This window comes from Mustela nivalis (genome assembly GCF_964662115.1).
Source record: "Mustela nivalis genome assembly, chromosome: 13".
Taxonomy (NCBI): Eukaryota; Metazoa; Chordata; class Mammalia; order Carnivora; family Mustelidae; genus Mustela; species Mustela nivalis.
In genome coordinates, this window is record NC_139032.1 from 25,597,997 (window position 1) to 25,610,575 (window position 12,579).

At 39.2% G+C, this 12,579-nt stretch overlaps 1 protein-coding gene across 17 annotated transcripts; it reads right to left on the reverse strand.

Annotated features, from left to right (window-relative positions):
• Positions 1 to 906: 906 nt before the first annotated feature.
• Positions 907 to 12,559, reverse strand: HNRNPK (heterogeneous nuclear ribonucleoprotein K). 17 transcript variants are annotated; one of them, XM_082695256.1, is made up of 17 exons: positions 12,395 to 12,533; positions 10,352 to 10,426; positions 10,130 to 10,214; positions 9,629 to 9,726; positions 8,851 to 8,907; positions 7,367 to 7,410; positions 6,419 to 6,491; positions 5,740 to 5,811; positions 5,126 to 5,239; positions 4,664 to 4,792; positions 3,759 to 4,066; positions 3,573 to 3,627; positions 3,173 to 3,256; positions 2,890 to 2,905; positions 2,730 to 2,812; positions 2,165 to 2,334; positions 907 to 1,384 (listed from the first exon to the last, which is right to left on the reverse strand). In XM_082695256.1, exons 3-17 carry the CDS (start codon positions 10,185 to 10,187, stop codon positions 1,354 to 1,356), a joined length of 1,392 nt encoding a protein of 463 aa, XP_082551382.1. In that variant the 5' UTR covers positions 10,188 to 10,214; positions 10,352 to 10,426; positions 12,395 to 12,533; the 3' UTR covers positions 907 to 1,353. The 17 variants fall into 17 exon arrangements, 14 of the variants coding, with proteins under 14 accessions (XP_082551382.1, XP_082551376.1, XP_082551378.1 ...); XM_082695250.1 differs by having other exon boundaries at positions 907 to 1,444; XM_082695252.1 differs by lacking the exon at positions 12,395 to 12,533 and adding an exon at positions 12,037 to 12,145 and having other exon boundaries at positions 907 to 1,444.
• Between the last annotated feature and the right edge of the window lie 20 nt (positions 12,560 to 12,579).

Consider the following 12,579-nt stretch of genomic DNA (forward strand, 5'->3'; position numbering starts at 1 on the left):
TTACCACCCTTACCAGACTTATAAATTCTAGAAACACAGTTCACATGGGGGGGGGGGGGGAGAGGAATAATTTAAGATTACTCTATTTCCTTCTAAGAGGAATGTTTGAACGAATTTTACAGGTAGTTAATTCTTGTTCACATTGGGCACACATCAAATCTAGCATTATGGGAGTTTTATTTATTTGGAAGTGAACTTTTAACTATCAATACAAATGCCAAAATACTACACAAAACATCCACAGGAACTTTTTTTCATCGTTTTTTGAATTGTTCACAAACATTTCCTACATAATCCAACATACAACAGAGAAATGGTACATCTTTTTCCTTCAATTTGCATACAATGGAAAAAAACAAGAATATATATATATATTACAAAGTTTAACTAATAGACACTAGCAGGCTGACAGTTTGTCTATAGGTGAGAAATCATCTAATAAAAAATAATAAGAATTTATTTAGCATCAGTCACTTCCATAACCAAGTATTATTCTGATTAATAAAACTTGCTGCCATTAGGCTTCTGGCATATACTTATACCATTACTCAATTTGTAGTATTGCTCCCCACCTTGGTTCTCCTTTATAATTACTAACATAGAAAACTGCTGCAGAGTAGGGGCAAGCATTTGCAAACAAACAAACAAACAAAATCCCCAGAGCTTATTATAAGCATAAATGTGTATGATGGAATTTCTTCCCAAGCAATGGACTTTCAAATCAAGAAATCACCAGAATGGAATTGGCCAAGATATTATGCCTATTTCCAAGAGATACATTTATTTATATCCAACAGAGGAGCTGAAAATCAAACTTAGTGTTTAGTTTGGGGTGGGTTGAAGATCCAGCCATTTGAAAAATGACTGTCTTAAAAAAAAAAAAAAAAAAAAAATGACCACCAAAAATAGGTTCACTAAATTTATTTTAAAAATCATAAAACGTTTCTTACAAAAGAGCATTACATTCTGCACACTGCTCTGAATAGATGCCAGGGACAAATGGACTATTGTTACTTTTCCTCCCTGTCCCACCCCCCAAAATGTTACAGTGACCACAAAGCAAAGTGTTCACAATAATTACATGGGGGGAATTTTTTCTTTTAAACCACCAACAATGAACAAAAATTAAAATTCACTCACTCTGCTGCTGTTTCAAAATTTCAATGTTAGTTTTTGCACGCCCTTCCCCCCCCCACCCTGTTTTTAAGGAACTAAAACATTACATCTGGTGAACAGCAAAGATTTCACTACACCTCAAATGCAGAACACCTATGAAGCAGAGGAATGTTGGCTTTTTAAACAGAAGCAGATAAAAAAAAAAAGATGCAGGACTCCTTCAGTTCTTCACTAGTCTTAGAAAAACTTTCCAGAATACTGCTTCACACTATAAAAAAGAAAAAATATCTTGCATTAGAATCCTTCAACATCTGCATACTGCTTCACACTATAAAAGAAAAGAAAAAAAAGTACGAATTAGAATTTTTGTTCGTAACATCTTAATCAACATTAAGACAATTTCAATGCTAAATTCAAATGATAAACATGTCCATTACAATTAGAAATAAGAATTAAAACATTAGCAATTAAAAAATTAGAGCAATGTAAAATTCCAGAAAAATGATTAATAGTAAATCAGACATTAGTAGAGCAGAATTAGGAAAATGAAATTAAAAGTTGTTAATACTTGGTAGAAAAGACAAAGAAATGCCAGTAAGGTGTGAAATGCTGCATTTTACAGCACCAATCATTTGTCCTGTAGAGGCATGGCCTGTGCCATATGGCAGACTGTGATTTGTTGTCGATTTAGTTATCTAAAAACAACAAAATCACTAGTCTTCCACACAGAACTAGACCAACATCCACTGAATCTTCTATATTTTCTACAGGCTCTGTATAATTTATAACAAGTGGTTTTGGCAGCAGTTTTCACCAGAGAAATGAGAAGTTTGCTTGGTTAAGGCTTCTTCCAGCAAGATTAGTATTGAATGTCTTCATTTTTAGTAAGAAAGCAGAAGAAAATTAAAGCAAAGCTATTAGGATGTTTAGAAGTTAGGTCCCCAAAAGGTTGAGACACCATGGCTTCTAAAAGAAAAATCAATTGAGAAGAAAAGCTTTTTAAAGTTTTAGTATGGGTATGCTAACATAAAGCTAAACTCAAACTGACCTGTTCTGCAGCAAATACTGTGCATTCTGTATCTGGTCCTGTGTTCCTGTAATGGTAATGATCCGATCTTCAGACCCTTCTAGAGGTTCATCAATTTTGATCGAAGCTCCTGACTCATGACGGATTTGTTTAATCCGCTGACCACCTTTGCCAATAATAGATCCAGCCAACTGAAAGATTTTTAAAAACAAGTGTTTATGATATACTTTAAAAATAACCGCATTACTGGTATTTTCAGTGAATATCAAGTATTAACAATACATAGTCCATTCTAGGATTAAAGACCTCCAACCCATCAAGGTTTGAATTAAAATAATTCAATAATTTATGCTGCACATCCAGGTTTTCTTTAATAAGCAAATCAGGGGCTCAGAACCCTCTGCTTCAAAAATTGTACAAGAGTCAAACCAGAGAAAGACACCTCACTGAAGTCTGTAAAACACAATTTTAATCCTAACATAAAATTTTAAGACCTTTTAGTTAAGTGTCAGGGAATTTAAAGAAAATGATTCATTAAACATTCCTTGTAACATTGCAAGAATGTAAAAATTTAAAGAATACTTACATCTTTGGGAATAGTTACTTGTGTAGTAATAATAGGTCCACCAAGATCACCATATGAGCCACGACCCCCTGCATAGGAATAATCTGATTTAAATAATGAGCATTAAGTTCATTTAGAAAGCATGAAATAATGTTTTCATTTTACAAAGGAAAAAACTTACCATATCCAGAGCCACCCTAAAAACAGAAAGAAAAAATAAAAAATTACTTTGCCTTCAAAACTATTCTCTAGGTCTTTTAATATTCCTAAAGTCTTAGTTTAGGAAACTAAAGTCCTCCCACATTCTCCCTAGTACGTTTTGGAAGACAATCCTTAAGGGAAGAAAACCCTTCAGGTACATAGCACAGAAGCAAGAACATTACATGAAGGGAAGTCAACACTTACTGGCAAGTAGGGAAGCATTTGTTACTGATATGAATACAAAAACACCCGTGATACTCAACCTGTGGTTCATAAGCCATCTGCCATTCTGATGGGCTCCATGTATCTATTGCAGAGTCCCAAGTTTCATCCGCACTGAAACCAACCTGTGTCAAAGATAGAACTATTAACATAACCCGCACTGTTTTGGCCACTGAGCTACTGATTTTTCTATGTCTGATTTCTACTTTCCATCATTAAAATATTGGCAGAAATCAAATATTCTCCAAAAACAAACAAAAAAAGGGCTAAATGAAGTCTTAATATTCCAACTAACAACTGAAATGACTTAACTAGCTGTCTGCGAAATTCATTTGTAAAGCAAACATTCCAATTAATAATCATCTTCAACAAAATGTCAGCTATGTGACATTAGACTCCTAGAAGCTTTCATGTATACACTGATAAATGAAATGTTCTTACCATGCCGTCGTAGCGGTCTCCGGGTCTTCCTCTTCTGTCATAGGCCATTAGATCTCTGCAAGCATAGTACTTGTTGTAATCTCAGTTTGCTTACATGTCACACACACCTAATAAAAACCTACTCTAACTACCCATAAAGTGAAGCCTCTTATAGATCAGCAATGTGTGTCAATGGAACAAACTTACCCTCCTCTAGGTGGTGGTGGTGGAGGAAGAGGAAGATTCCGAGCTCTGCTACCACCCCGGCCACCTCGTCCAGGAGGAGGTGGTGGAGGTCCCCGACGAGGGCTCATATCGTCATAATCTCTTCTAGATGGAGGCATAGGACGCCCACCCCGGCCAGGAGGCATTCTGTCAAAACCACCTCTTCCCCGCATGGGAAATCCCACAGGGCGCCCACGGCGGTCATCAAACATCATTGTAAAACCACCATAATCGTAGGTTTCATCGTAAAAATTGGGATCATAAGGCTGTGCACGTCCTTTGATGGGAGACTAAAACAAAAATATAACAATGTTACAGACTGAAGGAAAAGAGCCTTGTTTCATATCAAGATAACAAGCCAAACATTTCAAGTCCTGTATTTCTCCTGGGAGGTACTTATGTCAGGAAACGGAATGCAGGCAAAGGTTAATAGTAGGAAGAAAAGAATTTTTAAAAATGCATTATTTTTGCTGAGTCCCAAACAAAGTTTTAGCAGCCTGCTTTTACTGTTCCATCTCAAGAGACTAGAAACGCCGTTCACACATTTCACAATGGGGTCTATAAAGAATTTTCCCCATCTCAAGGACTGGAGCTATCACTATCTTATGTAAGCATATAACTCATACTGAAGCATATCCGTTGGGAAGCTGTGCAATGTGGTACTATAGAAAAACTACAAAACTTCATTTGAAGGATCAAAGGCTATTAAAAATCCTCACCAATGATCAAATGACCACTCTCCCAAAGAATTTTTAAATTACAGTGATAACTAAACAACTAGCTAAGGACAAATAAAAACCATGTCTCAACATCGTGAAACTAAGTTAAAATAAAATATTTGTCTGTTTCATGGAATTAAAATAATAAGTATAATATTCCAAAGGTACCTCTGATATAAGATCAAGGATGATCTTGATGCACTCTACAACCCTATCAGGTTTTCCTCCAATAAGCACGACTCTGTCAGTGGAATGAGGACAGCATTCCTGGAAAAGCTTGATTGTTGTCTGTGTGTTCTGTGGTAAGTTATGAAAAAGAGAAGCATTAATCAGAAGGGAAAAAACAAAGTTTCCTGGTTCACATTCAGAAACCTGCCCCCACTCCCAACATAAAAACCCTATTAGGAACTCCAGGACTTTACCATGGTAGGTTAGGTCAAGGTCGAACTTGTCCTAACATGCCCAGGCCTTTCTGTTATATTTTAAAAGTGAACTAGATAAATATAAGTGATTAAGATTTTAGGGAAAGAACTCAAAAAGGGGGAATGAGAACACCACTGACCCAGCTCTATAGGAAACACTACTGTCTAGTAATATAGCAAACAAAACAAAACAAAAAACTGCCTTTACCTCTCGAAGTTCTTTGATTTTAGCACCTTTGACCCCAATAATTCCTCCTGCCAGACTCTGATGAATCAGCAGTCTCAACTCGCAGTCAAAGTCACTTCCTTTATAGTGTTGGTACTGCAGAGGGAGAATTATAAAATTTTAGTTCCGTATCAAGGAATCCCCAATAATACACTTATCTGCTATAAGCATGACAATATACTGTTGCAGTGAGCAACCTGAATTTATATTTCAATAACTTTACCAGTTATGTGCTTATTATCCTCAATAGCCAGGCCCAAAAAGGACATTCTGCACCACCTTAAAAAACTATTTTATTTTCAGGTCCTGCAACACCATACCCACACTGCAGCCATTTAGCATGTCGCTGTTACCACAAAATTATTAATAACATTCAAATAACACCATAATAAAAATGACTGCAAAGCACTTTGCAAATGTAGTTAATTCCCACTGCAGCATGGAGCAGGGTCAACAGTGAGTTGTAAGACCATTCACTTATCATGTTTTTAAGCCTTTTTCTATAGAGACGGGAAAAGTACACTATGTTAAAAATAAAATTGATCCTATGGGCCAGGCTCCATACTTCAGTGGGGTTCAATGGCACTATGACATACATTTAAGCATTCCACAGCATCAGATTCGAGCGGGAGCTGGCTGGTTGCAGTGGGTGATGGCAACTGCAGGCCCTGAAAGTAGAAAAATAAGAGTAATAGGTTAAGTGTCTAGTGTGATCAGGCTATTGTCGCATATATTGGTAAAGCTACTACAACATATTTCATTATCTATATCTATACCATAAAACGGAAAACTACTTATCTACTCTTAAGAATCAACACGTAACCTTTTCCTATATACCCAGTAAATACAGGATTACACAGAATTAAAACAATCCTTGAACTAGATCATAGTCCTCTCCAACACAGCCCCACAACCAATATTCTAATAATAAAAAAAACCCCCACACCCCCATAAAACAGAAAAACAAAAAAACCCCCAAACCCTCCCCTGTAACCACAGCCCATAAAATACCTGCTAAACCCATGTGCATGACCACAGAGATAGTTCAGATTTACTCTGGAGTGGCCAGGCTACATTAAAAAAACTTTTTTAAAAAAAAATATGTTTTAAAACAAATGATGGAATTGTAACCATGCACATTATGTAGTGCAAGATGTTGCTGCTACAAACTGTTACAGTCACTGTCTCTCCACCATCCCCATATTAAGCCCAATAAAACACTTCCAACCATCCCCCTCAATTGCCAAATACGTTAAGAACAAAAAGAGAGCCTACCTCTTCCAAGGTAGGGATGATTTTCTTCAGAATTTCTCCAATTGTTTCAATATCAGCACTGATACTCAATATGCTGTCAAACATCACAAATACCAGATAGTACAAAAAAGGTGGAAAAGAAAAATGAGTTTTGCGTGCATCATTAGTCATACAAACTTTTACAGAGAAGTAACATACAATTATTTAATCTCCCCATTTAAAGTAGCCTATTTATAGATTTTTCACATGCATTTTGTTTTATGCCCAATACAGACATGGTAACAGTATTAGGAGACTTGCAGAGAGACAGAGAGAATGGGCTCTTGGAAGGGCTCAGATTAAGTGGGCAATAAATTGACCAGAACTGAAGCAGAGTTGAATATTTATGTTCCCCGCCACCACTAAGTTAATTAAGGATACCCTCGCTGTTACATTGGTAAAACTGGCACACCTTCTCTTAGGCAAAAGTGGGGGAATATGCAAGTGGTGAACATTATATCTGGAGTAAGGTTATGGATACCAGTTAGAAATTAGATCACTAATGGGCTCTGCAAGAAAACAAATACAAATGCGAGACAAAACAAAGACAACACAAATGAGAAGTGAAAGAAAGTGAACCAGAGTTAGCATTTCATCAGAAAAAATTATGAACAGGCAATGTTGGGAAGCAAGGTGGGCCACAAAGACAGAGCGAGAGACTATTTTGGTAACAATCTGATTTACAATGCAGCAAATATGCAACACTTGAAGCTGTGCTCCTTCCATCGAAATAAAATTAGTGGATCGTTTGGGTGGGCAACTCACGGTAAAAGTTCAGTGACAAAAAGACTTAATGGGGAAAATAAGACAGAAACTTGAAAAACAATACACCGTCTAAAGGGGATACTATTTAATTATATAAAAGGCAGGTAATAAAATACATTTCTCTCTTTCTAATCAGGCAGTGAGGCATAAACTGTTGGGACATACCGCTCGGGGCCACTGCTGTCTGGGACTGAAACACTGGCATTGTACTGCATTGGTCATTGGCGTTCGTGGATGTTGGCATTGGGCATGGGCATTCAATCAGAAGTTGTCAAGTATGGTACCCGTTTGGCAACGAGCACATTTTTGGGCATAGCCAACCAGGGTTTTCACATGGGCGTTCAGGGGCGGATGGGCCAACGTCATGGTGGGCAACGCAGGGGTAAGTCGATCCAGTACATGGGCAACGGAGATATATGGCCAAAAAAACAAGGAGAGGGAAAAGGGGGAAAAGCAATAAATTTTAATTTAATACAAACTATACTCATACTCTCAATTAATGAAACAAGCTTAAGTTGTTCTGAAGACTAACACAATAATGGACTTCTCTATATCTGACTGTGGCTTAACATTTAAGGACCTTAAAATGATGGTACTAGCTATTTTTTTTTTTTAAACAAACGATGTTTCAGTAGCAGGCTGGCTCATGAGGGTAGACACAAAACCTGTCATGACTCAGTTTACTGAAATTCTTGAGGAAATGGGGAAATTAATAACCCAGATAATTATATAAAACATCTGGATTAAGAGGAGAGAGGTTTATAAAAGACAAAACAAAAATTCCCACACCACCAAAAACCCTAACTCTTAAAAAAGACCAGTTTGGTTTCTTGGAGGTTTAAAACGCATTCCTAGATCCTAGCAAGGCAAGTAAAATTTTAAACAAAATTTCAAGTTCAGTTTACAAGAGGAACATACAAAGATCTGCGACCAAGAGAGAAATGAAATACTATCAAATAAGTATTCAACACAAAGTTATTATTTGCCTCAACTTCAGCAAGGAAACATTAAAAGAGTGTACACTATGAGAAAAAAAAAATTTAGGAATTTGGGTGTAGCCAAGTCCTAGAAATATGCTCACTTCTGGTGATACCAACATTTAGTGTGTCTAATCACAAGAGTCAACCCACTATAAAATATGAAGACTCAAATCATTGGCATTGACAAATGGTTTCCCATGTCTACTCTATTCTTTACCCATATTTAAATCATGCAACCTCAACATTAATCTGTGTTCCATGTGCAAGCTGTTAAACAGATGGACGGATTAAAAAAAGAAAATAAAAATTTGAGTTTAATCAGCCACCTGCAATGTTTTTGATATACTGTAATCGACTCACACACAGTAAATGGTGCTATTAAGGGTTTTTACACTGTTATTTTCTAATTAAAATGTTATCTTGAAGTGAATAATTTGGTGGAAAGTTATCAGAAAGTGAAGAGGTTTAATACAGACCCTTCCCTCCCCAAACTCAATCTGGGCTTTGTTAAATCAGAATGGCAAACCTTGAAATCATCTATGTAACCGAATATTACAAATGGCTCGTATCTAGGCTATTAAATGATTTCTATGACACAAAATCTTTAAATTTCTACACACACATAAACTGAAGCTGCTCCAGTAGTAGTTTAAACTCGTTAATACTTACGTCTGTACGGAGAGCCTTAATATTCTTGCCTCCTTTTCCAATCACTGCCCCAGCATTCTGGAGGAGAGAAAAAGACAATAAGCTTACCTTCCCCTTTCCCTATATTAAATGTCTTCCTACGAGCTCAAACCGTAGCAAAAAACCAAAACAAAACAAAAAAAACCCCTAACCTAAAAACGAAAACCCCTAACCTCTCTTTTTTGGGTCATAAAGCTAAAGATCAGAAATGATAAACTCAAAAAACCATCAGGTCAAAAAAAAAAAAAAAAAAAAAAAAGGAAAGAAAGAAAAGAAAAACCAGGGAATTTGTGCTTTGGGGATTAAACATTTAAGATTGCTTTGGGATATTCAGCATGGGAAGAAGTGCATGGAGCATGAAAGTTAAGCACTGATTAAATTTATAGTTTCCTTCTGAGAAATAACTTAAAACCTATCAGTTATCTTTACAAGGTGACATGTGATGGGATCCATCAAGTAAGCAGCCAACTAGATGTTTTCCCCACAATGCAATCAAGGTATAAACTTTTATCCATCAATGCTTTAAACATTACCTACACCCTCTCTGCTACTTTGACCTGCAATGACTCACTGTATTAAGTACTTTCATTTGATCAAAACAACCTGGCCTACAAATCTGTTTTGAAAGAGCCACACAAACCTTTTTTAACTCTTCAACCTGTAAGACTTAGAATGCTTCCCAGAGGGCCAAATCAGAACTCACTTTAATTTCTACCTTAGTTAAGAACCCCTTTTAAATTTTCAAGAATAAAATTTATACCTTGCTCTGAAGCAAAATGCGTAATTCAACCATCTCATCAGTGTTTCTAGATCTTTTAAAAGCTTGTTCCTCTTCCATATCTTCTGCAGGGCGTTTACCTAGAAATTAACAGTTCAGATTTCAGAGCAAGCACCCGTTAACAAGAAAAAACACCTTTAATTAAATTACATTTTAGTTTCAACCCTTAGGTCAGAGGAAGTTAACTGTTGTTTAGAGATTTGTTGCTAAGTCAATTAGAGCATGTTCTCTTCCAATAATACTTTCTAAACACAAAACAATGTGACAAGATGCTTGCAAGGATTGAACTTATTAAAATGCAAAGAAACAATATATTTACTGTCAAGATATCTTAAGTTTAGAGTCACCAATGCAAATTAGTTATCTCTAGTTCATAAATGAAAGTAGAGAAAGCTGACAGGGATGTCAGACTAAACAGTTCCAAACAACGAAAGTAACAAAACGGAAAATCCAGAAATTGTTAAAATTAAAATGTCTTCTCACCAAATTCACCATTGGTTTCGGTGTTGGGGAAGGTTTCCTCTGGCTGTTCAGTTTCCATTTTCTTGTATTAAATAGACACACCAATCTGTTGAAAGATAAAGAGACTAGTACATTTGGTTTACTGGAAAGTAAGCTTTGTGTCTTGCTAATTAAAAAAAAAAAAAAAAAAAAAGAAAAGAAAGAAAGAAAAAAAAGGAAAATGACTCTGCTTCTAGAACGTACCAGGTATTATATATCCTTGCAGAGCAGAACTGAAGTTCTGGGCGGGACCAACTGACACCCTAGTGTTGCAGTAGCCTATAAAAACCAACATAAATTGAGTTTTGCTTTTTGGTTGCTTATTACTGAATAGTAATTTAACAGTGATGTAAATACAAACTAAACATCTCTAAAACTGGGTCTTACACTCTCAAAAGACTGCTTTAGGAAAAACAAAAAAGGAAAGGACCTATCTGATTTTTTGCAAAAAGAAAACCATGCAGTTTTTAGCCACTGGACGGAGTGCCCACCATGATAACTAATTGTTTTCTACAATACAGTACAGATCAAAGGTCTGTAAAACATACATATGCCCCAAAGCCTTCAATTTTGTCCTTAAAGGTACACATTTATAGATGTATAAAATTATACTGATTTTTAAATTGCGTGTGGGCTTCCTGCCGTTGGACTTGAAATGCCATTCTCTGAAATCTCTAGAAAGTTTACAAACATGAAGACAAATTCAAGCTATATACAACAATAAGGTCAATGTACTTAAGATTAAATCGTAAAACCTCATACAGGAGCAGACCCCAACTGCCAATCATACCCGATTATTCCAACAGAGCTAATGAAGCCCTAGAATGCTAATACTGCCACCAAAAGAATATTTTAAGTTAGAAGTCTATAACCTAACAATTATACCTTTAACGCCGGAGTAATGGGACTGCAAACAGCCTTTCACCAGCCCTTACAGGTCTAGCAGAAAGAGCAGACAAGTGGCTTTGGTAGGCAGATGACGGAGAGCTACACAGCCCAGAGCTACCTTTATGGCCCCCGTTCTTCCGTAACGTCTGTCGATAAACCTTTTAACGACTAACTGAAACGCTACCTCACCGCCCATCACTCAGCTAAACGATTCAGGTAAATAACTTGAAGACAGCGGGCTCGGCTTTTAAGGAAAACGTTGCCGCGGTTCCCCGTTCAGGTCCTTTGGTCACCATTCCTCAAATCGCTAAATATGGGAGAGCAGCGGAACGCACACATGCCTCACCCCCCCACCCCCCGCCACGGTACCAGGGCTCAGCAACAGCCGAATAACAAGAGCGGAAAAGCCGAAGGAGAGAGCAGAAGCGCCGCGCCGCTCCTCACCCGGACCCGACAGGAAATGGCGGCCCGCGTAATGGCGACTACGTGCTACTAGGCGGAGCCGAGCGCGGACCCCCCCTCCCCCACCCACCACGCGGTCCCGAGATCTCATCCCCCGCACCCTCCCCCCACCGCGGGAGAGACAAAGCAACGGAGGCAGCCTCGACCATTCCATCTGCTCCGCTCTACCTCCGCTCCCGGGCCGGGAGGCCCCAAGTGCAGCGGGACCCAAACAAAGAGAGCGGCGGCGTTCTCCGCTGCCCTCGGGTCCCGCCCGCCGGCCGCTTCTCCTTCGTACACCAGGCGTCTAGTTCTGAAGACTACAGAACTACTGATCATCCTACAGTCCCACACCTCGCAATTACCCGAAGCCTCTAGCACCACAACGCGGACTGCGGATATACGCTCAGGGAAATGGCGGAGGTGGGGGGAGGGGAAACCGGGCAACGTTCCCTGAGAATCCGCCAACCACCAAGCAGCCCCCAAACGCCTCCCTCAAGCGGCAAACTTCGTCTCTGACCCTCGCCCCCACGCGCCGTTCATCCAGCCCCACTCCTCACCCCGCGAATCCGCCGTCCCCGTGCCGCCGCGCCGCCTCAGCCGGTCACAGCTAGACAGAGAACGAGCGCAGGCCCCCGCCGCCTTCCCCCGCCTCCCCGCACTCTCCTACCCCGCCGCCGAGCCCAATTGGTTGCCCGGGGTTTAGCGGTGGCGCGAGGGCAAAGCGATTGGCCCAAGGCCGCGTCAATCAAAGCGCCGAAGGAGGCGACGCCACGCCTCGCGCCGGCGCCTCCCTTCAGATTGTGAGGCCGCTAAGGGCCTGAGAAAAGCCGGGCTTGATAGAAGTCAAGGCAGCCTTTAGGGAGGCCAAACCCATGCCTGAATCTATAGTATCCTAGCGCCAAAAACCCCAATTACCTATAGGCCGCAAGAAAGCGGGACGTAGGTAAGACGTCGAGGTTGCAGCAGCAGAGAAACAGAGGATAATGGCGTCTGCAGCTCTTTCGCCTGAAGCGCCCTCCTCCTTTCTCGTTCGCGCACTCACTAGCGGCAGAGGGGAGGGAGGGGAAAAACCTCTCGCGAGAACTGAAGGCTACCCCGTT